Genomic DNA, 24,593 nt, shown 5'->3' on the forward strand with positions numbered 1-24,593 from the left:
ACACGGAGCCTGCACCGGGCCACCGGGGCGGGTTTATTGATAACGGTGTCACAGAGCATTGCAGCACGCAGGCAAACGACAAACACGCTGGTGATGGTGGGCTCCGGCCCAGCCTCCCCGGCTCCTCGCTGGCACCCGCGGGTGCAAGGAGGTGCGGGCACCACCCCGCACGCAGTCGGGCTTTCCAGGGTTACCGGGAGGAGATGCCGCGGCTCCCACCGCCCCAACCAGGGCTTGGAGCCGGTGCGGGGAGCCTGGGCAGGGAGGAGCACCTAAGGGAACACACGGCAGGGTCTGCACCGCAGTGGGGAGTGTGCTATGGGCATCTACGTCCCAAAGCGGGGCGGGTGGGACCGGTGGCTGTCCGTGCGAGCAGGCAGCAGCTTAGCTTTCCTCTTTGTCAGCCTCCTCCTTCTCATCTTCGTCGTCTTTCTCCCCTTTGAGTTTCTGGCGAGCGAATTCCTCAATGACGATGTCCTCCTCACTGGAAGGGAGAGCAAAGCGTGGTGAGCACTGGAAGGCAGCTGTGGGAAGCCCACTGCCTGGCTGGTGGGGATGCACCACAGTGAAGAGGGCAAAATGTTAGAAGACCGAGACTCCATTTTTACAAGGGATCACACGGAAAAGACAAGGGGTAACAGGCACAAGTTACTCCTGAGGAGATTCTGATGGACACGAGGAAAATTTTTCCCAGTGAGAACAACCAGCCATTGGAATAATCACCCCAGGGAAGTGGTGGATTCCCCAGCACTGGACACTGTTACGATTTGGCTGGACACAGTGCTGGGACATGTAGTCTAGAAAGTTGGACCAGATGGTCCTTGAGGTCCCTTCCAACCTGGTATTCTATGAAATCCCTGCTGACACCCAAACACTCACATCCAAACCCTGCTCCTACTAGGGGGTAATGCAGTGCTCACCTTGCCCTCTCACCCCACACTCTGCAGGGGACAGCCAGGTCACCGTGACCCACAGCCTGACCTGAGCACACAAACCAGGGCAGATCACTGGCTTGACTGCGAGCATGTGTGACTGGAGGAGCTGGGCTCCCACCTGCAACTTTCATCAGTTTTTTAAGACAATATTATTCGTTGTCAAGGGAAAAAAGAGGAGGAAAAGAAATTGAAGTGGAGACAAAGAGATTAGTTACCTTCTTGCAAAAGGCGAGCAGTAGATGACATCAAGGGAGAGCCACATAATGAGAAGTGGGAGAAGAAAACGGAAAACAAGAGTCAGCAAAACTGATTCCAAAAGCTTGCGAATGTGAAACCACTTGACAAAAATCTACAGGGAGTGATGGTGGGGACAGGCCAAGAGATTTCCTCCTCTGGAAGTTTAAATATCCTCGCTGAGCTGGGAAACTGATAGGCTTTGGTGTGAAAGCCTTGCAGTTGCAGCCGGAGTTTCCAGGCCCCAAATCCCAGTGCCCGTGTCCTGTTGCAGGGTGTAACCAGACACAAAAACAGCCTTTGGGGGCTTTGCAGGCCAGGGCCGGCTGTGGGGCTGGTTGGTGGCTGTGGCTGCCAGGCACGGCTGCCAGGAATGGGTTTGGCACACTGCAGCTTCCCAGAGGGAAGCAGTCCCAGCTGTGGCTTCAGCTGGAATAAGCTCATGCAGTGGGAGGAGAAGAGGACTCTGGCACTGAGGAGTGCACGGGGCCATGAGCGGCCCCACTTCCAGCAGCCCAGGGACCTCAGTGTGGGGAGGATGGGGACCAAGGCCATAGGGGACATCGTGTCCAGTGGTGGCACTTGTGACTGGGAGACACAGCACTGCCGGCTGCTTCCGAGGGACAAGGCAAGGCCTGGGCTTGCTGCAGGAGATGCTCTGTGTTTGGAGCAAGGAGAGTTGTAAAATAAGCCCTGGAAATCTGCAGAGCACATGCCAAGCCCGGCATTTGAATCCTCCTAGACTGTGACAATGCTCCTGCTGCCTGCCACTGTGGGGAGTGTCATCCTGTCTGCTGTCACACGGGGGCTCAGGGCTTTAAGGCCTGGGTGATTTAATCTAAGGATGTACCCTCAAACTGGAATGAGGCATCACATGCATTTGTGGTGGGTCTCTATGGTTTATGTGTTAGAGGAAACATGGGCTTGAGGTATGAGGAAATGTCTCTTTACCTTGGCTTATCTGTACTCCATTGATAAGCACAGCATAGGGAGGCAAGGATTGGAAGAGAGACAGATGTTAGTTAGTAGAGAAAGGACATTTCAACTAACATCTTTTCTTAATGCTCAGGTGTGTTTCTGGAAAGAGAGCTGTTGGGATGGGTGGCAGCTGCTCCCACGCTGGTCCTGGGCAGAGGGTGGCTGCCACACGGCTGGCGGAGCTCTGCCCGTCACACAGCCACACTCACACAGTCCCTTTGCAAGAGGCACTGCTTTTACCAATTCTCCTCTGAATGGGGACTGCCTTTTCCTCCCCTGAGTGTCAGCAGCAACCAGGCACTACTTACCGTCCGCAGGCTTTGGATGCATCAGGATGACAGGCAGCTCAACACCAACATCGCTGGAAGGAGAAACACTTGTTTCAATAAACACACCCAGCGCCACATCATGCTCAGCCCCACAGGCAGCTCTCCCCTTACCTGGAAGTGAGATCTCCCAGGATGCTGTGGCAGTGGGAGAGAAGGGACAGAAATCAGCCAAGGCAGAGGAGGGGAGTGTTAGACTTCGCTTTATAATAAAGTAAAAAATGATGCATAATAGGGGTGAAGAGCAGAGATGATGGGGCCAGAGGGGTGGGAGTCGGAGGGCAGCACAGTGCCCAGCTGCTCCATGGCCCGGGGAGCAGGGCAGGCGCCCCATGGCATGAGTCCCTTTGTTATCTGCCCAGTGGTAAAAGACCCACAGCACAGCCCAAGAGGACAGTGTCTGACCTCGTGCCCACAGAGTCTTACCCTCCTCGGGACACCACCAGGTTGACCTTCACTTTGTAGGACACCAGGATGCCCAGCACCTCCTTGTCCATGCCAGGTCTCAGGCTAGGAGGAAGGCAGAGCGGGGTGGTGAGGTGGGCGGTGCTGCCCGCACACCCTGTCCGCTCCCCTCCCCAGCAGCTCCCAGGGCTGTCTCTGTGCCCCATTTCATGTCGTGCACTGGGGTTTAGCACAAGAAGACAACACAATGTGGCAGGAAAAGAGAGGCGAGGGTGGGTCTGTGGTCATGTCACAAAATCCCTACATTTTCCAGCTGGATGGGGTGGGCTCAGGTACGGGAGGTGTGGGGGACCCTTGGTGGAAGCCCAGAGCATCCTGAGCAGTGGGAAGTTGCCAGACTCAGGGCAAGGCATGGGTCTGGCTGTGGTGGGGAGCGGGGGGAGCCCACCTGGCTCTTACATGGTAGAGGAAGCCAGGTTGGTGTCCTCGTGCTTGAGCTTGCCATCGAGAGCCAGGCCTCGCTTCTCACGGTTGGCTGAGAGCATGGGGGTGACGGAGTATGTTTTGGAGAAGGTGGAGTTGGCCCCCACGTTCTCGCTGGAAGAGGTTGGAGACGAGACTCAGAGCCAGCACCAGCCTAGTGGGTGCTCAGCACTCACTGGGGATACTCAGCATCATGCCAGGCACCTGGGCAGAGCCAGATATCCAACCCTGCCCTCCCCACGCAGCTGCCTGGGCCTGTTTCCTCCTTTCATTCCCTTGTACAACCGCTTCTTTTTTCTATCCTCCACCTCTGCCCTGGTCCTCCTCGTTCTCAGCGGTGCAGAGGCTGTGGTTGGCCTCAGACATGCAAAGCGAGGAGAGGAAGGGGTGGGGGGGCAGCTGTGCACCATCCCCCAGGGACCTGCCCAGCCAACACCCCCTTGTGCTGTGGGCACAGCGTCCACAGCCTTCCCTCTCCTCTGCTTCCTCTGCATCTGCTCTGCTAACCCTGGTATTTCTGCTGCCTGGTGTAAAACCATCTTCCCCATCACTCTCCCCTCCTCCTCCTCCTTTCTCTTCCTCCCTCTGGCTGTGGTGCTGCACCATCCCTAGCCCCTTGTTACTTACTTTATCTCCTCAGCACACACAGTCTTTGTGTATTTATCCAGGGAATAGAGGACCACGTCTGTGATCTGATCAACTGAAGAGAGACAAGCAGGAGCAATTTTGGTGACGTGGCAGAGGTTCCCATCTCTGACAGGGAGGCCGGGATGTGGTGAGTGCTGTGCCCCTCCTGCCCCTCTCACCTGAGATCTTAATTTTTTTCACAATCTTGTTGGTGGTGTTGTTGATGTTGACAGTCACATTGATGGGGTCCCCATGGTAGTAGATCTGCAGTAGGAAGAAGCTTGGTTATATGACCAGGGATCCTGGTCCCCGTCCTTGAGGATGCACATGGTGGCATGAGCCAGGGGACAGGCTCTGTACTGACCTCCTTATCCAGGGAAGCTTCGAGGTGCAGGGGCTTGTCAGACATCATGAACTGCCGGGTGGTCTCCGACTTTGGGGCTGGCCCCATTATAGGGGGTGCAAACTGGATCTTGCGGATGATCAGGCGCACCGAGTTCCTGCAGGACAAGAAGCAGTCACCCGCAGTCCTCCTGGCAGGGACATGTCAACACGGCCTTTGAGGAGGGCCCTTTGGCTGTCTTTGGGGACATCACAGTGTATCCAGCCAAAGGATGCAAGCTTCAGGACGTGGTGGGTGCTGACATGGGGATCACTGCCACTCCTTCGGGAAAAGTACCTCACCCAAGCATGGCACAGGCTGAAAGCACTTCCTTGGCCTGACCTCTGAGATGGTTACCCCAAAACAATCCCATGGTTTGGTTTTAGGGTCACGGGGCAGGAAAGGGATCCCCTGCAAATACCTCTTGTGAATTTTCTCCTCCAGATTTTCAGCGCAAAATCCTTTGACCTCGAAGTCCACGCCACAGGCCTGGGGGGACATACGTGGTCACTAAGCAGGGGGAGCTCAGCGCTACTCCTCCTTTCTCCACTGCATCCCTGGAGACGCTGGTCCCAAGTCCATCCATCCTTCCTCCCCAGCCCTCACCCATGGGCCACATTGCCATGGAAGAGAATCAGCTCTCATTCTTTGCACCCCACAACTTAACCCCCTGCTAGGGGAAATGAGTCCAGGGACACAGGTCAGGGACAGCAGCTCACCTTTCCCACATCGTCTGGTCCTGGCTGGAGGGTGACCGAGCAGGGCAGGTTGGTGGCAACCTGGGCAGAACAGGGAAAGAGAGAAAAAAGTGAATAAAGAGTGTGCCCAGAGATGAGCGCTGGTGCACACCATGGAGGTGTGTGATCAGGAAGGGCAGAGCATCCCCTACCTCAAAGGTGAAGGGGTAGGCATTCTCCCCAAGCTTCTTCATCAGCTTCTCTTGCAAAGGAGTGAGGGTTTTGGGTGCCTGGTCTGGCACCGGCGGGAAGATCTGGGTGGTGAGGACATAGATGTCCTTCCTGAAGGTCAACCCGATAACATCAAGGTCATCTCGGCCATAGCGAAACGCGCAGGTCAGCGTCACGTACACTGAAGCCAGGTGGAAACAAAGAGGAGCGGGGTTAGGGAAAAGGTGAGATAAAGGGGAGGCGTGGGGAAAAGGGTTAGATAAAGAGGAAAGAAGGGAAAACTATTTTAATAACTCTTCAGCAGACATACGACTCTGTTATCGGGACCTGGACCTTAAACACTAAGTTTACAGATTCATCAAGTTAACAAGATTCATCACATCTTTCTGCAAGGCGCAGGTAGCTTCAGAGCCAGTGCCCCAGGCAGAAGAGATGAGAAGAAAGAGGCAGCTCCAGGTCAGCTGCCAGGGCCCTGATGGACAAGGAACTGTAGATGACCCTGTAGACATGGCAGCTTTAACCTGACGCCAGTCCCAGATTGCTGGGGAGCTTTGCACTGGTTTCCATTTCTTCCCCTTAAAATGTGGGGTTTTCTGTATTAATACCTTTTCTGTCCTTTAGGTACTCTGGGTCGATCAGGCAGACACCATCTGCAAACAAACAGAGAAGAAGGGCCAGTGAGCTCAGCTGCCCAGGCAGATCCTTCCAAAAACACAGCACTTCCTAAATTCCAATCATCTGCCCATCAGCTGGAAAGGTGACCGAGGGGAGGTGCTGGTCAGGAGCATGGCAACACCTCCTCCAGCATCTCCAGAAGCAGTGTGGCTGGGTTGTTTGGCAGATGGACTTTGTCCATTTCCCCACCATTTTTCTGTAAGGGTATTTGCAGGAGAATGGGCTGTTTGCTCTTCCGGAGCTGCCCTCACTCCTGCTCCACTGGGAAGCAAGAGGTGAGCAGCCACCAGCACAGGAACACTCACTGCCTGTGCTTCCCTCTCCATGGCAGGCATGGCCCCACTCACCTACAGAGTCCACCGAATCCACGTGGTCCACAAAGTCTCTCTTCCCCAGGTAGATGGATAGCTGGAGGCAGCATGTGGTGAAAGGAAAGAGGGAAATAGTTTAGTGTTTGCCATTGAATTAGCCAGAATTTTCAATCCTTGAGTTGTGCCATGGGGCTCATTAACCCTGCTGTTAGCATGTTGGACCAGACCTTGGTTGGTTCATATAGTTGGGGTTTTTTTCATTTCTATTTTGAAAAGTGAGCCCTGTGATGGCATCAGAGCAGGTATAGCAGGAATCACTCAAGTTTCAAAGGCAAGGGAAACCCAGCCTGTGTCCTGTCCCATGGGCAGAGCCACCCCAAAGGAGCCCAAGCACAGCCCGCACTTAGACTGACCCACACCCAGGGATGGGGCACATGGTCCCCTCTCTACGTGCATGGACTCACCTTGCTGTTGGGACTGGTCTTCTTGAACACCCTGCAGAGGAAACACAGACAGACATGTTGGGAACCCTGGATGAGGCTGGACGAGGTGGCACATCCCACTCCCAGGGCAGGGAGGGAGGGGGATGGCCATTCTTCTCTCTGGAGAATGGAGGGGAGGGCTTCCCTGCAAGCCTGCAAGCATGGTGCATCTCCAAGACCTGTGCCAGAACGTGCACAGGATGTCCTGCCCTTGGGAATTTTGATGTCCTGCAAATTCAGAGCCAAACCCACCCCATTCACCAGGCTACCCAGGAGGATGTCATGCTCCTGAGTTCCATGACCATTGAGGAGGACGTGCATTAGCTCTGTGTGTCTTAAGAGCAAGTGAGAAAGCACCAACACACAGAAGAGAATGTGCTTTGTTGGCTCTACAATGGCTCACTCCATCTCTCTATGGTGAGCTCATGTATCAGCCCATGGGGGCAGTGGATGAGCCGGGGACTCCTTTTCTCCCTCTGCTCCTGCCCCGCAGCGCCCTGCTCCATCCCAATTAAAACAAATCAAAACAAATCAAACAAAACACTTACTTGGCTCCTTCTGCCATTTTATGTCAGCGGCCGCACGAGTGGGGATCTGTGGGGAGATGGAGGGGAGGTGCTGGGTGAGGCGGTGGGGAAGGGGCAACTGCAGCAGGACAGAGTCATTCATGTCCTAACACACTTGCAGAGCGCTGCTGGGCCTTTTGCTTTGGCAGAGCTCAGATGGTCCAGGTTCAGCTTCGAGGCAGCACATGAGGCCCATTGGGACAACCAAGCTGAGAAAGCCCCTTCCCCCCGGCTGAAAAGGCAGTGAAGAGGAGGTGGAAGAGAAAAAGGGAGAGCAATGCCCCAGGCAGGCAGGCTTCAGAAAATAGGAAGCTCACAGCCGACTCTGAAGGGAGCAAGATTAAGGCTGGAAAAGGCAGGAAAATGAACAAAAGAGCTTACAGAGTTTCGATTTTATGAATTTCTGTTGTCTGCAGGAAATTGGCTGTCATGGCTTAACAGCAGGAACCAGCTTGTTTTGTCCCATCACTCACCAATGAGCAAGGAAACCATAAGCAGGAAAGTCGATGGCACCTTAACCTGCACCCTGTAGGCAGGGGGATTCTCAGGGTGCACGGCCCCAACCCACAGCCCCTCCATCTCCATTCCTGACTAGCAGTGCCAGGGATAGCTCCTGGAGGGCAGCTTTTTCAGGTCTGCCTTCACGCTGCCCAGCCCTGCCCGATGGTGCTGCCTGCGTTTTGCTTGCTCAAGCCTGATGTCCAGAATTAAACCGTAAACATCACACTGATCACCAGCTGATCACCAGGATATTAGATGGGATGAACTCAGCTTCTTAAAGTTAGGTAGCTCTTGACATTAGCAGAGCTTAAGCCCAGGCAGGATTCTAAGCCCCTGGAGCACGTGGGCACGTTGCCTCTTTATGCAACCACAGGGATGCTGAGGAGAAAGAAGAAGTTGATAAGGGGGAGGAGATTATCCTCTTCCCCATGGAAAAACAAGAGATTAGTCCCAAACACAGGATCTTCGATGCCATCACATGTTTCAGGATGTGAAGCTTGGGCATCCTCACCTGCAGGGTTTCTTGGGCAACAGCAAGAGAAGGTGTGAAGGGAGTGGGAGCAGCAGAGCAGTGCCACAGGCTTGGCCCTCTCCAGAACCAGGAATTGGGGATGAAGTGGTGAAAGATGGAGGAGAGAATGGCTGAACTCCTCCTCTGCATCTCCCAAGACCTAGAGAGGGGACTCAGACCCCTCCTGCCTTGCTAAGCTCTCCTTGCTGCCACTCGACCCCTCCAGCCATGCCCTCTGGCTCAGCCAACACTGAAATCCTTTTGGCCACACTTTTCTCCCTTCAGCCCCAAACCGCCCTCCTTCCAGCCCCAGCCTGGCACCAATGTCCCTGCTGCCAAGCGTTTGACAGAACAGCAGAATCAGTGCCCCAAAGCAGTGGCAGGGCGCAGGCAGCACATCAGGCAGCACTCACCTGGCAGGTGGATGGACAGACAGGCAGACAGACGCTCTCCTCTTCCTCTCCCAGCACGTCCTGCTGCCACCCAGTCACTATGGGCTGCTCCCAGGCCTGCAGCTTCTTATATCCCTCTGATGGTCCCTCCCCTGGCACCTGATCTTGCCCGCTTGGCTTTGCCTGGAGATGCAGGGGGGCGTGTGTGTGTACCTTGGGAGAGGTGCTTTCAGGAAGAATCCTATTAGTTTATTAATTAGAGAGACACTCCATGAGTAAGAGTGAGCTATAAATACAGCTTCTGCCAGAGTCCTGAGAAAGCTGCTTACGGAGATTGGCAAAGCAGGCTTAGGAGCAAGGTGATGGTAATTGAGGTGGAAGCTCTGCTCCTGGTGGGCAGGGGTGCAGATTTCCATGGGGGCTCTCTACAGCTGCTTCTGTGGCAACTGGATCTGGGCCAGCCCTGGGCAAAAGGGTGGATGGAGATGGCAGAGAGGGATGTGCCCAGTTTTATTCCTCCCTCATGCACTTTGCTGGATGGCCAACAGATGGACAGGAGGTGCAGGCAGCTTCTTGCATGGCCAATGTGTCCATGTGGCTGGTCACCTAGAGGTGACCCACTGTGATGCAGGGCACGTGGGACACCCTTCCCACAGGGATGCTGCTGTACAAGATGATGGGCCAAAGGCACACGTGAGGCTCACGGCTGCAGTGGCAGCTCCCTCACCAGGCTGTTCTCCCCTCTAAGCAGCAGGTAGGGCCAGCCACCCCTCAGTGGTGGGACACAGACCTGCCACCATCCCCCAGCACCGCTGGGCAAACTGCTCAGCCCCACATCATTTCATAACACCACAGGCTGTCCTCACCTGACCCGATTAGCACATCATTAATTCAAAGTTTGCTGCTGCAAACAGAAAGCTCTTGAAAGCGCAGAGTGGATTTGCCTTACGCCAGCCAGGAGAGAAACATTCCTCACTACAGTCCTTCCTTGGCCACAGCCAGCACGGGGGATCCCACTCCCACAGAGGTGGCTGCAGGATGCTTGTGGATGCTGCCCCTGGGCTGGCCCTAGGGACAGAGCACAGACCACAAGGGCAGCCCAGGGCAGCCTGCAAACTGCTTCAGCAAGGCCCCTCTCGTCTTCCTCACCTCCAGCATCCCTTGAGCCCTTGCCTGCTCAGCCAGACCCTTTACTTTGAGCACACACTTGGGTCCTGGCTAAGCCCCCAGAGCTGAGCACCAAGGTCCTTGCTCCTGCCTCTGCCTCCATCCCAGAACTGCCAGCAACCTGCACTCTGCATCAGTCTAACAACCTTCATCACCTGGGTACTAACTCCTCTCAATTGCAGCACCCCTGTATACCTGTCCCTATAGGCCACCGGTAGCCACCAGGAGCCACCAGGGCATGCCAGCCCCACCAGCCTCACTGCCCAGGGCTTTAGCTGTTGGCACACGTTGCCCGGGGCTGGGACCGGGACTTGTGGTCTCTTTAATTGCACACAGGAGAGCTTCTTAGTTTGCAGATTAGCGGGTGCTATTTCTGCCAAGGTCAGGGGGGCACGTGAACTGTGACCTTCCCGCTGGTGGGTGGAAGAGGAGGAGGAGGAGGCAGCCTCACCTGGGCACCGGGGGGACAGCGGAGTGCCCACCCCCAGCGTCATGCCCCGGGCACCTAATCCTGAGCTCTCTGTTTGCTGCTTCTTTTGTCACGCTCTTAATAAGGCCCCTGAGACCGGTGCTGTTCACAGGGGCTGTGGCCACAGGGGCTGTGGAGCACGGTGAGGTTGGAGAACAGATTTCATCATGGCAGGCTTCAGCTCGGTTTAATCCTGACTGGGTGGATTGAGCCAGGGAGACCTTCCTTGCCCAAGTGTGGGGCAGATATTTCCCCTCCCCAAAGCAGTGGTGAGACAGACAGGCCACATCCCTCACACTGTGCTCTGAACCAAGCACCGGGGAAGGAAGCTGGGGGATGCAGCACCATGTTAAAAATAATAGGGAAATGAGAGAGGGCTTCTTCGTTTTTCCTGTTTCATAAATGGCCAAAGGCTCCTCTCATATGCCTCATCCCACCCATCCCTCCAGGTCCACGTGCTGTGTGAAGCACAGCTCAAACAGCTGCTTCCAGTGGAGCAGGACACCAGTGGTTGTGGGGCTGGTAGAGCGCATTGGGGCCCAGGTTTATCCCTGGCATCCAGTGCCCTGAAGTGTCCTGCCTCCCCAGGGAACAGCCGTGGGGCTTCCCACACCTTTCCCACTTCGGTGCCCTCACCTGCAGGGTCTGCCCTCTGAATCACAGAATCATAGAATCAACCAGGTTGGAAAAGACCTTTAAGATCATCAAGTCCAACCTTTACCCCAGCACTGCAAAGTCCACCACTAACCCATGCCACTGAGGGCCTCGTCTACACAGTTTGTGAACACTTCCAGGGACGGTGATTCCACCACTGCCCTGGGCAGCCTGTTCCAATGCCTGAAGGGAGCCTGGGGGGAGCCAGAGCCACTGGCAATGTGAACCCACATTGCCTTCCAATATCCAAGTGTTCCCAGTGCTGGCAGGGCTCCCTGAACGCCGGTGCACCTGGCAACGTCCCGGCTCAGCCCCTGGCACCGCTCACCGCAGCCACCTTACATAAACACAGCCAATGCCGCTGATTTCTTAAAGCCCCTCAGAGCTCCAGGGCTTCCTCCCCGATCCAGATTAGGCGGCACAGACGGCATTAATCCGAAGCCAGGCGCCTCTGCAGCTGTGGGGAATTACTGCTGCTCTGTTAAGTAACAGGAGGGAGCGGTGCTGGTGGGAGTGGGTCTCTGGCAGGATGTGGGTCTCTGGCAGGAATAGGGGTCTGCTGCTGCTGTCTCTGCACAGGCCTGCCGTCGCTGTGTGTCCCCATGGGCACTGGTGAGAGGTGCAACCACTGCCAGAGCCTCCAGCCCAAAATCAAGGAGACTGCCTGACTTCTCAGTGGGCCTGGTCACCAGTTCCTCTCAAGGCTGGGAGCCCAGTAGAAAGCCTTGGCAGGGGCTTTTGGCATGTCTGCACCAGTGGGCTGGTGGCAAGGGACAGTCCCTTTGCATTGGGCTCGTGGCGAGAGACAGTCCCTTTACATTGGGCTTGTGGCTCATGATGCCAAGAGCAGCAGACAGCCAGGAGCGTGGCTTGGCACGGAACTCCATCCTCACCCTCATCCCCCTCTGGCAGGAGCCCACTGTCCTGTCTCCCTCCAGAGCAGACCTCATGATCCTGAGCACTCTGGCAGCAGACGGTGCTACTCATCTGTAATTAACTGGCGCTAATCACCCTAGCGCAGCTCAAGCCGGTCACATGCGCGTGGCTCACTCGCTCCTTGCCACAAGGAGCAAAACCTCTGGGTCTGTACCCAGGAGCTACAGGGAATCCTGGTGCTGGTTGCAGCACTGTCCTGCCGGGAAAAGCCTTCCTCCTTCCTGATACCTTCCCAGGAGCCCCCAAACCCCACTTCCCTTCTGCCTGCAGGCAAGGCATGCACAGACAGCGTGACATGAGTGCCATCGTGGGCGCCTGGCTCGCTTGGCCACACGATGCCTGCAGCATCTCTGTCTCCACGCAGCCAGCAGCGAGCAGCAAAGCTCAGCCCCAATGTGGGCAGCTTGGTTGCTGCCCGCAGGCTGCCTGCCTGCCTGCCCACCACCCCAAACACACTTTAGGGGCTTGCTGTTGTCCCACACCACTGCTGGTCCCTTCTCTCGTGGTCCTGCCCGAGGGACTGGGCTCTGCCCCCCATTGCCCCTTGCCCCAGGGTAAGATGAGCAGTGGGGGGCTGAGCCCCCACTCCGGACTGCTCCTGTCTGCACCCGGCCGTGCTCAGCCGCAGGCTTCCCCCCATAGCGGGGCCGGAGCTGGAGGAGGAGCGAGGAGGCTGGTCTTGGCAGTGGTGAGAGCAGAGAAGGAGGAAGAGCGCGGCGGCTGCCGCGGTGCCGAGCAAGCGGCACGGGACACCGAGCGGTGGGCCCAGCGGTGGGGCCACAGACTGGGGCCATCGGTGTGGGTGCTGCTGACCCCCTGCTGCCACCCCACCGGCAGCATGTGATGGGCAGAGTGGCCCCACGGGAGGAAGCCCCGAGCGGCTGGTGCAGCATCACAGCTCCACTTCTGCGTGGCTGCACCCTGAAAGCTCGGCTCACTGCCCAGAGCACCCCACAAGAGCTGCACTGCGCCTGTGAGGGACGGTGAGTGTGTTGGGTGAGGTCTGGGTCCCCACATGCTGCTGGGATACCAGCATGGCCTGTCCTTGCCAAGCACCGAGGCAGGGGTGACAGCACGGGGTGATCCCCCCCTCCATGGGAAAGATCCATTCTCTGATCTCTGCCGCTGTACACCTACAGGCTGGAGCCTCCCATGATGCGGAGTGTCGGGACCCCCAGCCTCCACCAGCTGCCCCCCTAGCCCTGCTCCTGCAACGCAGCCTGGCCACAGGGTACCCCATCTCCATGAGCATCACCTCGGTGGCTGCCCATCACCTGCTGGGACCTCCAGCCAGCAGCTCGCTTGGGTACTGGGGAACTGGTGTCCCACATCACCCCACCTTCGCCTTGCCCAGCTGACCCTGTGGGCTAGCTAATGGCCAGCAGCCGCTGCTGAGCCCAGATGCAGGGCTGGGGCAGGGACACAGCGCAGCCACTGTCTCTCTGCTTCAGAGGATGGCGGCAGCAAACTGGTACCACCGGGACATCAGCCGGGTGGTGGCAGAGGAGCTGCTGGCCAAGGCCGGGCGGGACGGCTGCTTCCTGGTGCGGGACAGCGAGTCGGTGTCAGGGGCGTACGCCCTTTGCCTCCTGTAAGTCACCTGCCTGGCTTCTGCTTGTGGCTTCTATCTCTCGCTGCTTGCTGGGTCCCTCCATTCCTCTCCTGCTCCTGGCACCACCAAAACCTTGCCAAAAAGTCTTCTGCAGGGATGCTGGTGGGGTGAGCTGGCTGCCAGCCCTGTGGCACAGGGGTTTTTGAGTGATGCCCATGTCAGGCCTGTGGAGAACCCTGCATCCTTGTGAGCAGGCAGGAGCCTGGGCCCACAGCCTGCGCAGCACCAGCGTTGCTGAAGGGAGAACCCAAAATCCAAGGCACGCCAAGCCATTTTGGGCTGCCTGCTGGCCGTGGGAGCAGGAGAGGCTGACTCAGACCGCTCTTCCTTTGCAAAAAAAAACATCCCTTCTTCCTTCAACCCCCAATGGGCACATCTGGACCGTGATGCCTGCTGTTAACATCTCGGATGCCGGGACTTCAGGGTTACATCCCCTGCCACACATCGGGCCCATTGCCATCCCCACACCCTGAGAGCACTGCTGTCAGGGCTGCCCGCACCCGTGCTTGCTGCCTGCACCCCTTCCTGCTGCCTGCACCCTTCCTGCAGCTGAGCGACACGTTTGCAGCGCGTGGGGCGGTGCCTGGCGGGTTTGGAGGGATGCCACCCCCTTCTCTACTGCTGGCCTGGCCCGGTGCGTGGGACAAATTGCAAACACATGGTGCCGAGGGGCGCGGGGAACGCCGGGAGCTCAGCCGGCATTCGCCAGCATCCCGGCACTGGTGCCGCACAGGATGGTGGCACAGGCAGGGATGTGCAGTGGCCCCAGAGTGAGTACGACCATGCTATGGCAGTCACGGGCTGCCGTAAAATGGGCTGCCATAAAACCCTCACTGACACACAGTGCCATGGGGTGCCCCAGTGAACACTGGTGGAGATGTAGCTGAGCTCCCGGCCGTGCCTGTGTAGGCAGGGTGCTGTTTGGAGGAAGGGGAACACTGTGCATCCCCCCCTGCAAACCGGTATAGACCCAGAGCTGAGGGTGATGCTTTTACGAATGAGAGCTCAGTTCCTCACTCTGCAGAGGGAACAGGGTGTTTGCATCAAGGCTGGGTGCTGCCACATGCCCACAGGGTCGTGGTGGCCGTGATGGGGGACCCTTCTCTGCTCTCTCCCAGGTTCCAGCGGCACGTCCACACCTACCGCATCCTCCCCAATGATGACGGGCTGCTCTCTGTCCAGGTGAGTGCAGCGGCGGGTGTCCAGGGCCTGGGTGCCACTGGGGTGCCCTCCCTGCCCTGGCTAATGCCCCTGGGTGCCTGCCAGGGGGGCACAGGCAGGATGCAGGTGCAAAGGGGCTGGATGCTCGCCTCCTCGCGGCACCCAAAGAGGTGGCGTCCGCCTGCCCTCCCCGACAGGCCAGCACTGCAGTTTGCTTTCTGCACAAGCTGCCTGCAACACCCAGCACCGCAGGATGTGAGCACTTTGCAGCCACCCCTTGGCACGTGGGGCTACCGCCATCGTGCCCAGGGCAGCACAGCAAAACACTTGTCCCCTTCCTGCCACTATTTCCTGCCCCAGCCTGGCCACACAGGCCTGATCGCCATGATGTCTGTCCCCATGATGTCTGTCTTGACTGCCTGACAGCTCAGCATTGCTTCCCCTCTTTGGTGCCGCTTCACAGTATCACCTGGCACACAGCTCCCTGCAGCTGCCCTTTCTAGCCCCCTAAAAAGAGCGCCCTGGAGGTCCTAGGGATCATTCCCATGTGTTGCATGAGGCAGATGTTTCCATGCTCCTCTCCTTGCTCTGCTGCCATGCAAAGGACTGGGGTGAGCTTTCCATGGGGCTGGCATCCTGCTGGCACTTCCAGCTCACCATGGGCTCATCCTGGGGGACAGACCCACTTGACAGAGCAGGTTGGTCCAGTGCCTGGCCAGGCGCTGCCTCAGCACATGGAGCCAGTGGAGGGAGGGACGTGATGGTGCTTCCCTTTCTCTACCTCCCCAGAGCATCCAGGGCATCCAAGCGAAGTGTTTCCGCACCCTCCCTGACCTGATCAGCGCCTACCAGCAGCCCAACAACGGGCTGGTGACACCCCTGCTCTACCCCGTGCACCGGGCAGGGCAGGCGGCTGACGAGGACTCGGGTGAGCCAGGGAGGGGATGATGGGGCCACGCTGGCTGTGGGCAGGGAGGGTTCCTGCTGAGCCGCTGTGCTCTGCCCGCAGACGGGGAGGATGGCCGAGGCGCTGGGCACACGGTGAGCGCGGTCCCAGCCGGCGGAGCCGGGGCAGGCTCATGGCTCAGCGCTCCCATCGCCACCCGGACCCACATCTCGCAGCAGCTGCACCAGAGGCTGCAGGAGCAGGTCCACAGCAGGTAACGCACCCCTGCACACCCCAGGCTGATGGAGGTGATAGGGTGGGCATGGCCCGAGAGGGATGTCTCCAAAGGAGGAGGGATGTCCCCACTTTGGAGTACTGTGTGCAGTTTTGGTGTCCTCAGCGTTAAAAGGACATGGAGCTGTTGGAGCAAGTCCAGAGGAGGGCCATGAGGATGATAAGGGGGCTCGAGCACCTACCATATGAAGACAGGCTGAGAACATTGGGGCTGTTCAGCCTGGAGAAGAGAAGGCTGCGTGGAGACCTCATAGCAGCCTTCCAGTATCTGAAGGGGGCCTACAAGGATGCTGGAGAGGGACTCTTCGTTAGGGACTGTAGCGATAGAACACGGGGTAACGGGTTCAAACTTAAATAGGAGAAGTTTACATTAGATATAAGGAAGAAGTTCTTTACAGTGAGGGTGATGAGGCACTGGAATGGGTTGCCCAGGGAAGTGGTGAATGCTCCATCCCTGGCAGTGTTCAAGGCCAGGTTGGACAGAGCCTTGGGCAACATGGTCTAGGATGAGGTGTCCCTGCCCATGGCAGGGAGGTTGGAACTAGCTGATCTTAAGGTCCTTTCCAACCCAAACCTTTCTGTGTTTCTAAGACGCCCACATTCCCTTGCAGCCCAGCCAGCGACTTCATGGGCTTCATGGCCGAGTACCTGAACCACCACGTGCAGCTGGACCTGGAGGCGCTGCGCCACGGGCACCCGCAGCTGCGCCACCTCAGCACCGCACTCGTCACTGCCTGCCGTGCACTGCACAGGTGAGTGCTCCAGGGACACCCCCTGGGGACACCCACCGTGTCCCCGTCCCCTTAGTGGTGGCTGGACATCACCACCCAGGCTCGGGAGATGTCTGTGCCATCTCTCACCCACTCCTCCCCTCTCCTCTGCAGTGAGATCGACTTCACTCTGGCGGGTCTGGAGACACTGGCCAGGGTGTTCGACCCCACCGTGCCCCCTCGCAGCCCAGCCAGGGAGGTGACCCCCTCCGTGGCCACCACAGCCCCTGGCCACCTGCAGGTGCGTCCTCATGTATGGCTGCGTGCAGCTGGTCACTGGGGAGGTGGTGGGGGTGGTTTCGGTGCCTGTCGGCACCCCAAGGTGCTCCACACCCCGCAGCACTGCTGGCAGTCCTTGGGTGCTGTGTGTGCCGGGGTCCCTGCAGCCAGCAGAAGGGACCTGGTTCTCTGTGGCCTGGGGACAAGCAGGGATTCATTCCTGCACCCAGTCCAGGACACAGCGGTAGAGGAAGCTGCTTCCCCTGCCAGACCCCATGTCTCAGGGTGCAGCCCAAACCCACGAGGAGGAATCCAGCAGTCCAGTGCCACTGCGCTGCTCCAGAAATGTCCATCCTTCCCCTCAGGGTCTCCTGACCAGCGATCCAGACCTTGAGCTGCTCCTCAACAAGATATCTACTGTCAACCATCTCCTCTCTTCGCTGGAGAAGAAGGTGTCTGCCCCATCCTGCCATGCTGGGCCCGGGAAGCATGACTGGGTGCAGGGGGAGGCATGGCTGCTGTTAATGGCAGCCATTGCCCAGCTCTGATGGTGCCACAGGCTGGGGAACCTCACTCTGCTCCAGTGAACCCCTCACCTAAACCAAACCCTCTGGCAAAGCAAGCTGTCAGCAGTTGCACAGCCTCAGGGTGCCAGAGTGCCCAGTGCCCCCTGACCAGTATCCATCTCTCGGCAGGTGCTGAAGTCACTGCAGGAGACAGTGTCAAGGCACAACCTGGCACTACCCAATGTGGCAGCAACCCCTCCGCCAGCCGCCAAGCCACTGGCTCCGCAGAGCTTTGAGGTGACGGTGGTGGATGCGGAGGGGCCCCAGCATTGCTGCCCAGGCTGGGCAGGCCTGGGGTGAACCCGGGATCCATGTCCCTGCCTGCAGGTGAAGGTGGGCAAGTCGCAGCGGGCAGCCCTGACAGTGGACGTGGAGTCGGGCACAGTGACCATCACCAAGCGGGGCAGCGGGTCCCCAGAGGAGACCATCCCGCAGGACAAAAGTAAGGAGTAGCTGACCCACCACTGGGTGAGGATTGGGCTATAGGATTCCCTGGCACAGGCCTGATGCCAGGGTGATGGGCTGCAGACCTGGTCTCATCCCAAGCCCCCATCCCACACTACCTGCCGCTCCCACGGTGGGAGGCTGGCGGCCACTGTTGACCCCCTCACACCCAGCATTCAGTCCTGCAGCTGATCAAATACCAGAGCGTGCAGAGCAAGGTGAGGCTGGTGTATGACCGGGAGCCACAGAAGAGCCTGAGCAGAGACTTCATCTTCCCCAGTGCACGGGTAAGCGGCACCAGCTTCACTCCCTGGGTGTCCTGGGGGAATACAGAGATGTTATGTACCAGCGCAGCAAATTAATGGTCTCAGGGCTGAGACCACCCCTGCAAACCAGCTCCTGCGTCTGGGGGTGATGTCCCCCTGATCCCACCACCAGCACCTTCTGGGGGTGCTGTGGCTCCCAGCTCCTCTTTGGGACCCTGAGACACTTGTGTCGTCCCACAGAAGCGAGAGGCCTTTTGCCAGCTGCTGCAGCTGATGAGGATCCAGCACTCCAACCTGGATGAGCCTGACCTTATCTCAGTGTATGTTGGGACGTGGAACATGGGTAAGGGGTAGGATAAGGTCACATTGTCCTGGGAGGCTGTCATGGCTCATTGTGAGCCTGGGTGGGTTTTGGGGGTTGAGGGCTGCAGGGACCTGCCCCAGCAAATCTGAGGTCCGAGCTGGTCCTACGTGGGAGGAGGAGGCTGGAGAAGACTGGCTGCTTTTGGGTTTGTCTGTCCTGTTGTGATCCACTCACCCAGTGGCTGTCAGAGAAACGAAGGAGCTGGGATACTGGGAGGGTTTTGGGTGGTAGCAGTAAATCCCACCATCAGTCTCAGATGAGCACAGGTGAACCATAGGGTATGAGGCTTCCTGTCCTGGAAGCTCCTGGAGATGCATAGGGTCTGGGGTTGGGGACAAGCTCGATGAGCCTGGCATGCTGTCCATCCCTCCCTGGTGACCCGCTGTCCCCTGCCCACAGGCAGCACGCCACCACCCCGCTCTCTCGCCTCCTGGCTGACCTCGAGGGGCTTGGGGCGCACGCAGGATGAGACCACTGCCAGCATCCCCCATGACATCTACGTTATTGGCACCCAGGAGAACTCCCTGGGTGACCGTGAGTGGGTCGAGTTCCTCCGCGCATCTCTCAAGACCCTGACGGCCATCGACTACCGAGTGGTAACAGCGGGTGCAGCCCTGACCCCTCCGGCTGTGCCTGGGGAGGCACCTGGTGCTGAGCAGGCTAAAGACATCCCCAGGCAGTCTTGGGGCACTGGTTACCAGCAGCCATCACCCCAGGGCTTCTACCCCCAAATCCAGGGTCCTTTTCCACCCCAAATTCAGCCCAGGGAATCCCCTATGCCCCACAGACTCTATGTGCCCTCCCCCAGGAGCCACCTTTCAGGGATGGGTTGACTGACCTTGCTGTTTCTCCACTGCCAGCATGCTTGGCTGTGGGGTGGTACGGGGGGAGCAGACAGACTCACCCCCTGTTCCTCCCCGCAGGTTGCCCTGCAATGCCTCTGGAGCATCAAGATTGTGGTGCTGGTGAAGCCCGAGCATGAGCGGCGCATCAGCCATATCCACACCTCCAGCGTGAAAACAGGGATTGCCAACACACTGGGTAGGGATGGGATGTGGGGTGCCCCAGAGTGAGTGGGCAGCCTGAGGGCCATCCCAGGATGCCTGAGATGCCCCAGAGCTCACTGCCCAGCACATCCCTGCAGGGAACAAGGGAGCTGTGGGTGTCTCCTTCCTCTTCAATGGCACCTCCTTTGGCTTCGTCAACTGCCACCTGGCCTCTGGCAGTGAGAAGACCCACAGGTGATTGATGGAGGGGCTCGGGATGGGGCTGCCCCACAGCAGGCAGGTGTCTCAGGGCGCTAGGGGAGCCCTGAGGGGCTGTGAGGATGTCCCTGTCCCCCCCATGCAGGGGCAGGGTGAGGATGAGGTGTCAATGGCGTGGCTCACACGGTGCTGCTGTCCCCCCCGCAGGCGTAACCAGAACTACAGTGACATCCTGCATTCCCTGGTCCTGGGCGACAAGCGGTTGGGGGGCTTCGATCTCACCCTGCGCTTCACCCACCTCTTCTGGTTCGGGGACCTCAACTACCGCCTGGTCATGGACGTGCAGGTGGGACCCTGGGCACTGCAGCGGCACAGTGGCACGCTGGTGGCAGTGCTGGTGCAGCCGCAGGGGTGGGAGGAGCTGGGGCTCACCATGCCTTCCTCCCCGGCACAGGACATCCTTGCACATATAACCAAGAGGGAGTTTGAAGCTCTCCTGGCTGTCGACCAGCTCAACCTGGAGCGGGAGAAGAACAAGGTGTTCCTGCGGTTCAGTGAGTGTGGGGACACGGGCACCGAGATAGCGGCATCCAGAGTCCCTGCAGACCTCTCCTGTGCCACCTCCAACACACGGTGGTTCCCTGTCCTGGCATAGCCCTGTGCTGAAAGGCTGGGGATGTGCAAGCCCCCCCCAGGGCACGTCTCTGGGCTCTGCATCCCAAGAGTGTGCAAGCACAGGGACAGTCAGAGGTGGCCAGGGGTGTCAGTCATTGGTGTGAGCCCAGGATGGGGACCGTGACACCCTGTGGGGCCTGTCCCAGGCTGGTTGCAGTGGTGCTGGCCCTTATGCCACCTCTGTCTCTTGGTTCCCAGGTGAGGGTGACATCTCCTTCCCCCCCACCTACCGGTATGAGCGGGGCTCCCGGGACACCTACATGTGGCAGAAGTTCAAGCCCACAGGGGTGAGTTCCCAGAGCCTGTGCCGAGCTGCAGGACATCGCTGTGGGATGGGGACGGCCAGCTCAGATGGTGCTGGGGGGGAGCTGCATGGTGATGTTCATGCCCACACCTCCGCCAGCCTGTTCCCTCTCCAGAGGGGGCCTGGGTGGGAGGGAGCTCACTTTTTGGGGTACTGGGTGGCACCCGAGGGAACACTGAAGCTGGCTGCTTTCCTGTCCTTAGATGAGGATCAATGTCCCCTCGTGGTGTGACCGCATCCTGTGGAAGTCACACCCGGAGACCCATGTGGTCTGTAACTCCTATGGTTAGTGAGACCCCGGGGCTGGGGGGAGCCCAGGGTGGCCAGTGCTGCCTGGGACCCTGGGGCTTGGGGACCATCACCCAGTTGCTTCCTGCCACCATCCAGGCTGCACCGATGACATCGTGACCAGTGACCACTCACCCGTCTTCGCCACCTTTGAGGTGGGAGTGACCTCGCAGTTTGTGCCCAAGAAGGGTAAGGGCTTGGGGTCTGTCACCCCCCGTGCCCCGTTTGGGGTGAGCCTTGGCCATGGGCTGACCTGCTGTTACCTGCCTGCAGCGCCTGGGTCCAGCCCTGAGCCCCTGGCCTGCATCGAGTGGGAGAGCATTGAGGTGATCGTGAAAACCACCAGCCGCAGCAAGTGCTACATCGAGTTCCACTCCTACTGCCTGGAGGGTGAGGTGGCCCTGCGGGGTGCTGGGGTGTGCCACAGGGGTGAACCGGCCCTGGCTGGAGTTGTGCCCCCCACTCTCCCCCGCAGAGGCCCAGCGGAGTGGGGAGAACACCTTCCAGAGCTGTGACAGCCCCGGCTTCCTCAGGCTGGGCTGGTCCGCAAAGCATCTGCCCGTGGTACAGCCCTTGAGCATCCTCCTCCCTCTTCTTCCCCATCCCTCCTGCTGGCTCCATACCCTGACCCCCAAGGGGTGCTGGGGGCTGTCACCATCCCCGCCAGGACAGAGGCAGCCCTGTACCACCGTACCTTGCAGCAGCCCCCCTGAGCACTCGTCTCTCTGCATGCAGCTGAACCCCATCCTGCCGGACTTGGAGTACCTGGTGGACCAGCACCTCCTCCTCAGCATCAAGGGTGTGGAGAGCTGTGAGTCCTATGGTACGTGCGGGATAGTGGCATGGAGGAACAGCCTTCTGGCTGTGGTTTTGCAGCTGGAGCTTGGCAGAAGGGACCCTGGAACTTACCCTGCTCTGTGCTGTGCCTGCAGGTGAGTGCTGCATCGCAATGAGGTCAATGATCGGCAGCATGGCCCAGCAGTTTGAGACCTTCCTCTTCCACCGTGGTGAGGAGACGGGCTCTATACGTGGCTGGATGAAGGTCCGGGTCCCCAAGGACACATACAGCACCCGTGAGAGGCTCTATGGTAAGGGTGGCCACACACCAGTCCCCTCTTCTCACCCTGGGCATGGGGGCACAGTGCGCCCCAGAGCTGCCCATGCCCAGGCTGCCCTCCTGGACCCCAGCCATGGCCTGGTGCAGTGCCTGGTGGGGAGAGGCCGGACTTCAGTGCTTTTGCAGAGTGGATCAGCTTTGAGGAGGAGCATGCTGAGCCAGCAGCAGACACCTCGACGTGCCCCAAGCCACCCCGGCAGCCCCTCAGGTACCACAGCCGGGCTCAGCCCCACCACAAGCCCTGGTTGTGGGGTGGTGCTGAGCCCTCTCCCGCTGCGCTTTGCAGGAGCCGGCCCCGCAGTCTCCCGGAGCCAGCCGCTGGCTACACCAACCCAGCCTACTTCATCTTTGAGGGGGTCCCCAACACATGGGTGCTGACCCCTGGCAGTGGTGAAGCCCACACCAAGCAGGCAGAGAGCCCTGCCAGGGGCCCGCGGCACCAGAGCCCCCTTGGAGCGCGGGTCCCTTTGCCCTTGGAGGAGCAGCAGTGGGGCCGCCAGCCCCACCGTGTGCCAGGGGGTCTGTCCCGTGGGTGCCTGCTCAGCCCCCTTGGTGTGGGCCAGCAGAAGAGACCCAAATCAGCTGTGCTGGTGAGGGACACACCGGGGCTGGGTGACTGCTCACTGACAGCACTGCACATGGCCTCCTGCCTGAGCCGGATGGACTGGGCATCCACTGAGCGCAGAGGGGACAGCCAGAAGACTCTGCTGCACCCCAAGACCCTGCTGCACCAGACCCACAGCGCCCTGGAGCCACCCCCACGGCCCTGCCGGGAGGTGTTGAGGTGCCCGCCGGGTGCTCGCCAGCACAGCCACTCCAGAGAGGTACCACTGTGGTCCATACGGGGCTCTGGAGCTCAGCTGAAGGGCTTGGGGAGCTCAGGGAGGGGAGGGAACCTGCTTTGGGCCATGGAGTCACCAGCAAATGCAAGGTCCCATCCCCATGGCAGTGTTCTACCGGATGGAGCCACCATGTCACAGGCAGTGGGATAGTGGAAGGTGGAGGAACAGCAATATGCCTCATTGACCTGGAATGAGGACATGAAGGTGGGGACTTCGTGGTCCTGGTATGACACTGCTGGCATGTGTCCCTGCTCTTCTTTTCCCAGTGGCCTTGCAACAGGGATGAGTGGTTCCACAGCATCGGTGGGTGCCTGGGCCACGTCAGCTTGCAGCAGGACAAGGAAAGGCTGCAAGAGCATGGCTGGGACCACCAGGAGATCTTCAGGTACCCCAGACCGTGGAGCACGGAAAGGGGGCACTGTGCAGACCAGCTCCTGTGGCCCCAGAGTCCCTTGCAGAGCCTATGCCCTGGTGGGGAGGAGAGGTGGGAATGTGGCAGGACAGGAGCAGGAGCATATCAAGTCCATGATGGATGCCTCAGGGCTGTATGGGCTTCCTGCTCCCTCTCGGTGGCTTCCCCAGCACTTGCTCCCCCTCACAGGGATGCCAGAGATCGGGACCTGCCAGAGGCTGGGCTGCTCAGCCCGACCCATCCCCAGCTCATCCATGGCAAGCTCGGTGATGGCACGGTGGTGAGCCTGCCGCAGAGACCCAACCTCAGACCCAGCACCTAGAGCATCCATCCCTACCCCAGCACCCGTGTGCGCTCTCCTCTGGCAGAGCTGCCGAGGAGGACTGGGCAGGCAACACCCAGGGCTGGACCTAAGGCCATGCTCCCAACATGATTGGCCTCACCAGCAAGTGACTCAGTTGGAAGTCTGAAGAAGCTCCTACAGCCACTGGGACAGACACTTTCCAGGTCTCACTGCCTGTTTCCATACTCCCTCCCCAAAGTGGTAGAAGGACCATGCTGAGCCCCACCAGCAAGGAGGCATGGGGGACATGGGAGATGTTGAGGCCACTTGGGACGTAGGGACCACTTTGGACCTCCAGGCTCAGCCTTTTCAGGCAGCCTGCAAGGGCACAGGGGCATCTGTGGCCAGCCCAGCTCCACACACTCTCGTGCCTTTGGCCTCATCCCTCCTCCCCAGGCTCAGCACTGGTCAGACAGCATTCCCAGATGACTTTTACAGCAGCTGCTCCTAAGGCTGCGGCGTCATTTCCTTACAAGATGCCCCTCGCTATTCCTATCCAGAATAAAGTCTCAGGGATGCTGGGGCGCATGTGTGCAATGCCTCATTCTGTGCAGGGGCAAGGGGGGAGCACCAGAACATTGGCCCCTGCCTCCCACTGTTTAACTGGGGACCCTGCAAACCCCAGCCCTTGGGGCTGCCCTCAGTGGCACGATTCCCCTTGGGACGCACCGTTCTACCTGCTCATCCCAGCACAGCCGGGGTCCCCCAAGCTCTCCCTCTGTGCCCAGGCATCCCCGGGCTTCCCCTGCACCGCCCCTCACGCCTCTGCTCCTCCCCAGGCCACCCCCCTCTTGGCCATGGTCCTCAACATCTCAGCGTGCACCGGTTCACCACCGGCGGGCCCGTTCATCACAATACCATCACTTCTGCACAGCACACACCC

The 24,593-nt window shown here is 59.0% G+C and overlaps 2 protein-coding genes across 2 annotated transcripts; one reads left to right on the plus strand and one right to left on the minus strand.

Moving 5' to 3' along the window:
* Positions 1 to 22: 22 nt before the first annotated feature.
* On the minus strand, positions 23 to 7,330 carry ARR3 (arrestin 3). The gene is made up of 17 exons (XM_030496701.1): positions 7,295 to 7,330; positions 6,729 to 6,759; positions 6,301 to 6,361; positions 5,884 to 5,928; positions 5,260 to 5,459; positions 5,090 to 5,149; positions 4,792 to 4,859; positions 4,353 to 4,488; positions 4,168 to 4,252; positions 3,989 to 4,061; positions 3,338 to 3,475; positions 2,900 to 2,983; positions 2,588 to 2,611; positions 2,456 to 2,508; positions 2,121 to 2,130; positions 1,151 to 1,153; positions 23 to 484 (listed from the first exon to the last, which is right to left on the minus strand). Exons 1-17 carry the CDS (start codon positions 7,309 to 7,311, stop codon positions 385 to 387), a joined length of 1,188 nt encoding a protein of 395 aa, XP_030352561.1. The 5' UTR covers positions 7,312 to 7,330; the 3' UTR covers positions 23 to 384.
* A 5,364-nt stretch (positions 7,331 to 12,694) lies between these two features.
* LOC115612462 (phosphatidylinositol 3,4,5-trisphosphate 5-phosphatase 2-like) lies at positions 12,695 to 24,234 on the plus strand. The gene is made up of 29 exons (XM_030496713.1): positions 12,695 to 12,925; positions 13,082 to 13,248; positions 13,394 to 13,533; positions 14,673 to 14,736; positions 15,505 to 15,643; positions 15,725 to 15,875; positions 16,507 to 16,647; positions 16,780 to 16,906; positions 17,250 to 17,336; positions 17,580 to 17,687; positions 17,778 to 17,892; positions 18,075 to 18,181; positions 18,401 to 18,503; positions 18,924 to 19,120; positions 19,448 to 19,565; positions 19,669 to 19,765; positions 19,937 to 20,075; positions 20,184 to 20,283; positions 20,603 to 20,691; positions 20,912 to 20,993; positions 21,096 to 21,185; positions 21,270 to 21,386; positions 21,472 to 21,560; positions 21,732 to 21,819; positions 21,929 to 22,084; positions 22,240 to 22,321; positions 22,400 to 22,937; positions 23,222 to 23,340; positions 23,557 to 24,234. The coding sequence occupies exons 3-29, from the start codon at positions 13,397 to 13,399 to the stop codon at positions 23,687 to 23,689; spliced, it is 3,513 nt and encodes a 1,170-aa protein (XP_030352573.1). The 5' UTR covers positions 12,695 to 12,925; positions 13,082 to 13,248; positions 13,394 to 13,396; the 3' UTR covers positions 23,690 to 24,234.
* The last annotated feature ends 359 nt before the right edge of the window (positions 24,235 to 24,593 follow it).

Source organism: Strigops habroptila, chromosome 9 (genome assembly GCF_004027225.2).
Source record: "Strigops habroptila isolate Jane chromosome 9, bStrHab1.2.pri, whole genome shotgun sequence".
NCBI classification, from domain to species: Eukaryota; Metazoa; Chordata; class Aves; order Psittaciformes; family Psittacidae; genus Strigops; species Strigops habroptila.

Excerpts from the sequence above, each read along its gene's own strand:
- LOC115612462 (XM_030496713.1), top strand. The coding sequence starts at position 13,397 with ATGGCGGCAGCAAACTGGTACCACCGGGACATCAGCCGGGTGGTGGCA. Across the intron at positions 22,085-22,239 it reads CACCCGTGAGAGGCTCTATG|AGTGGATCAGCTTTGAGGAG; the intron begins GTAAGGGTGGCC and ends GTGCTTTTGCAG. Across the intron at positions 22,322-22,399 it reads CCACCCCGGCAGCCCCTCAG|GAGCCGGCCCCGCAGTCTCC; the intron begins GTACCACAGCCG and ends TGCGCTTTGCAG.
- ARR3 (XM_030496701.1), bottom strand. Across the intron at positions 4,860-5,089 it reads GACCAGACGATGTGGGAAAG|GCCTGTGGCGTGGACTTCGA; the intron begins GTGAGCTGCTGT and ends ATGTCCCCCCAG. Across the intron at positions 4,062-4,167 it reads GAAAAAAATTAAGATCTCAG|TTGATCAGATCACAGACGTG; the intron begins GTGAGAGGGGCA and ends GTCTCTCTTCAG.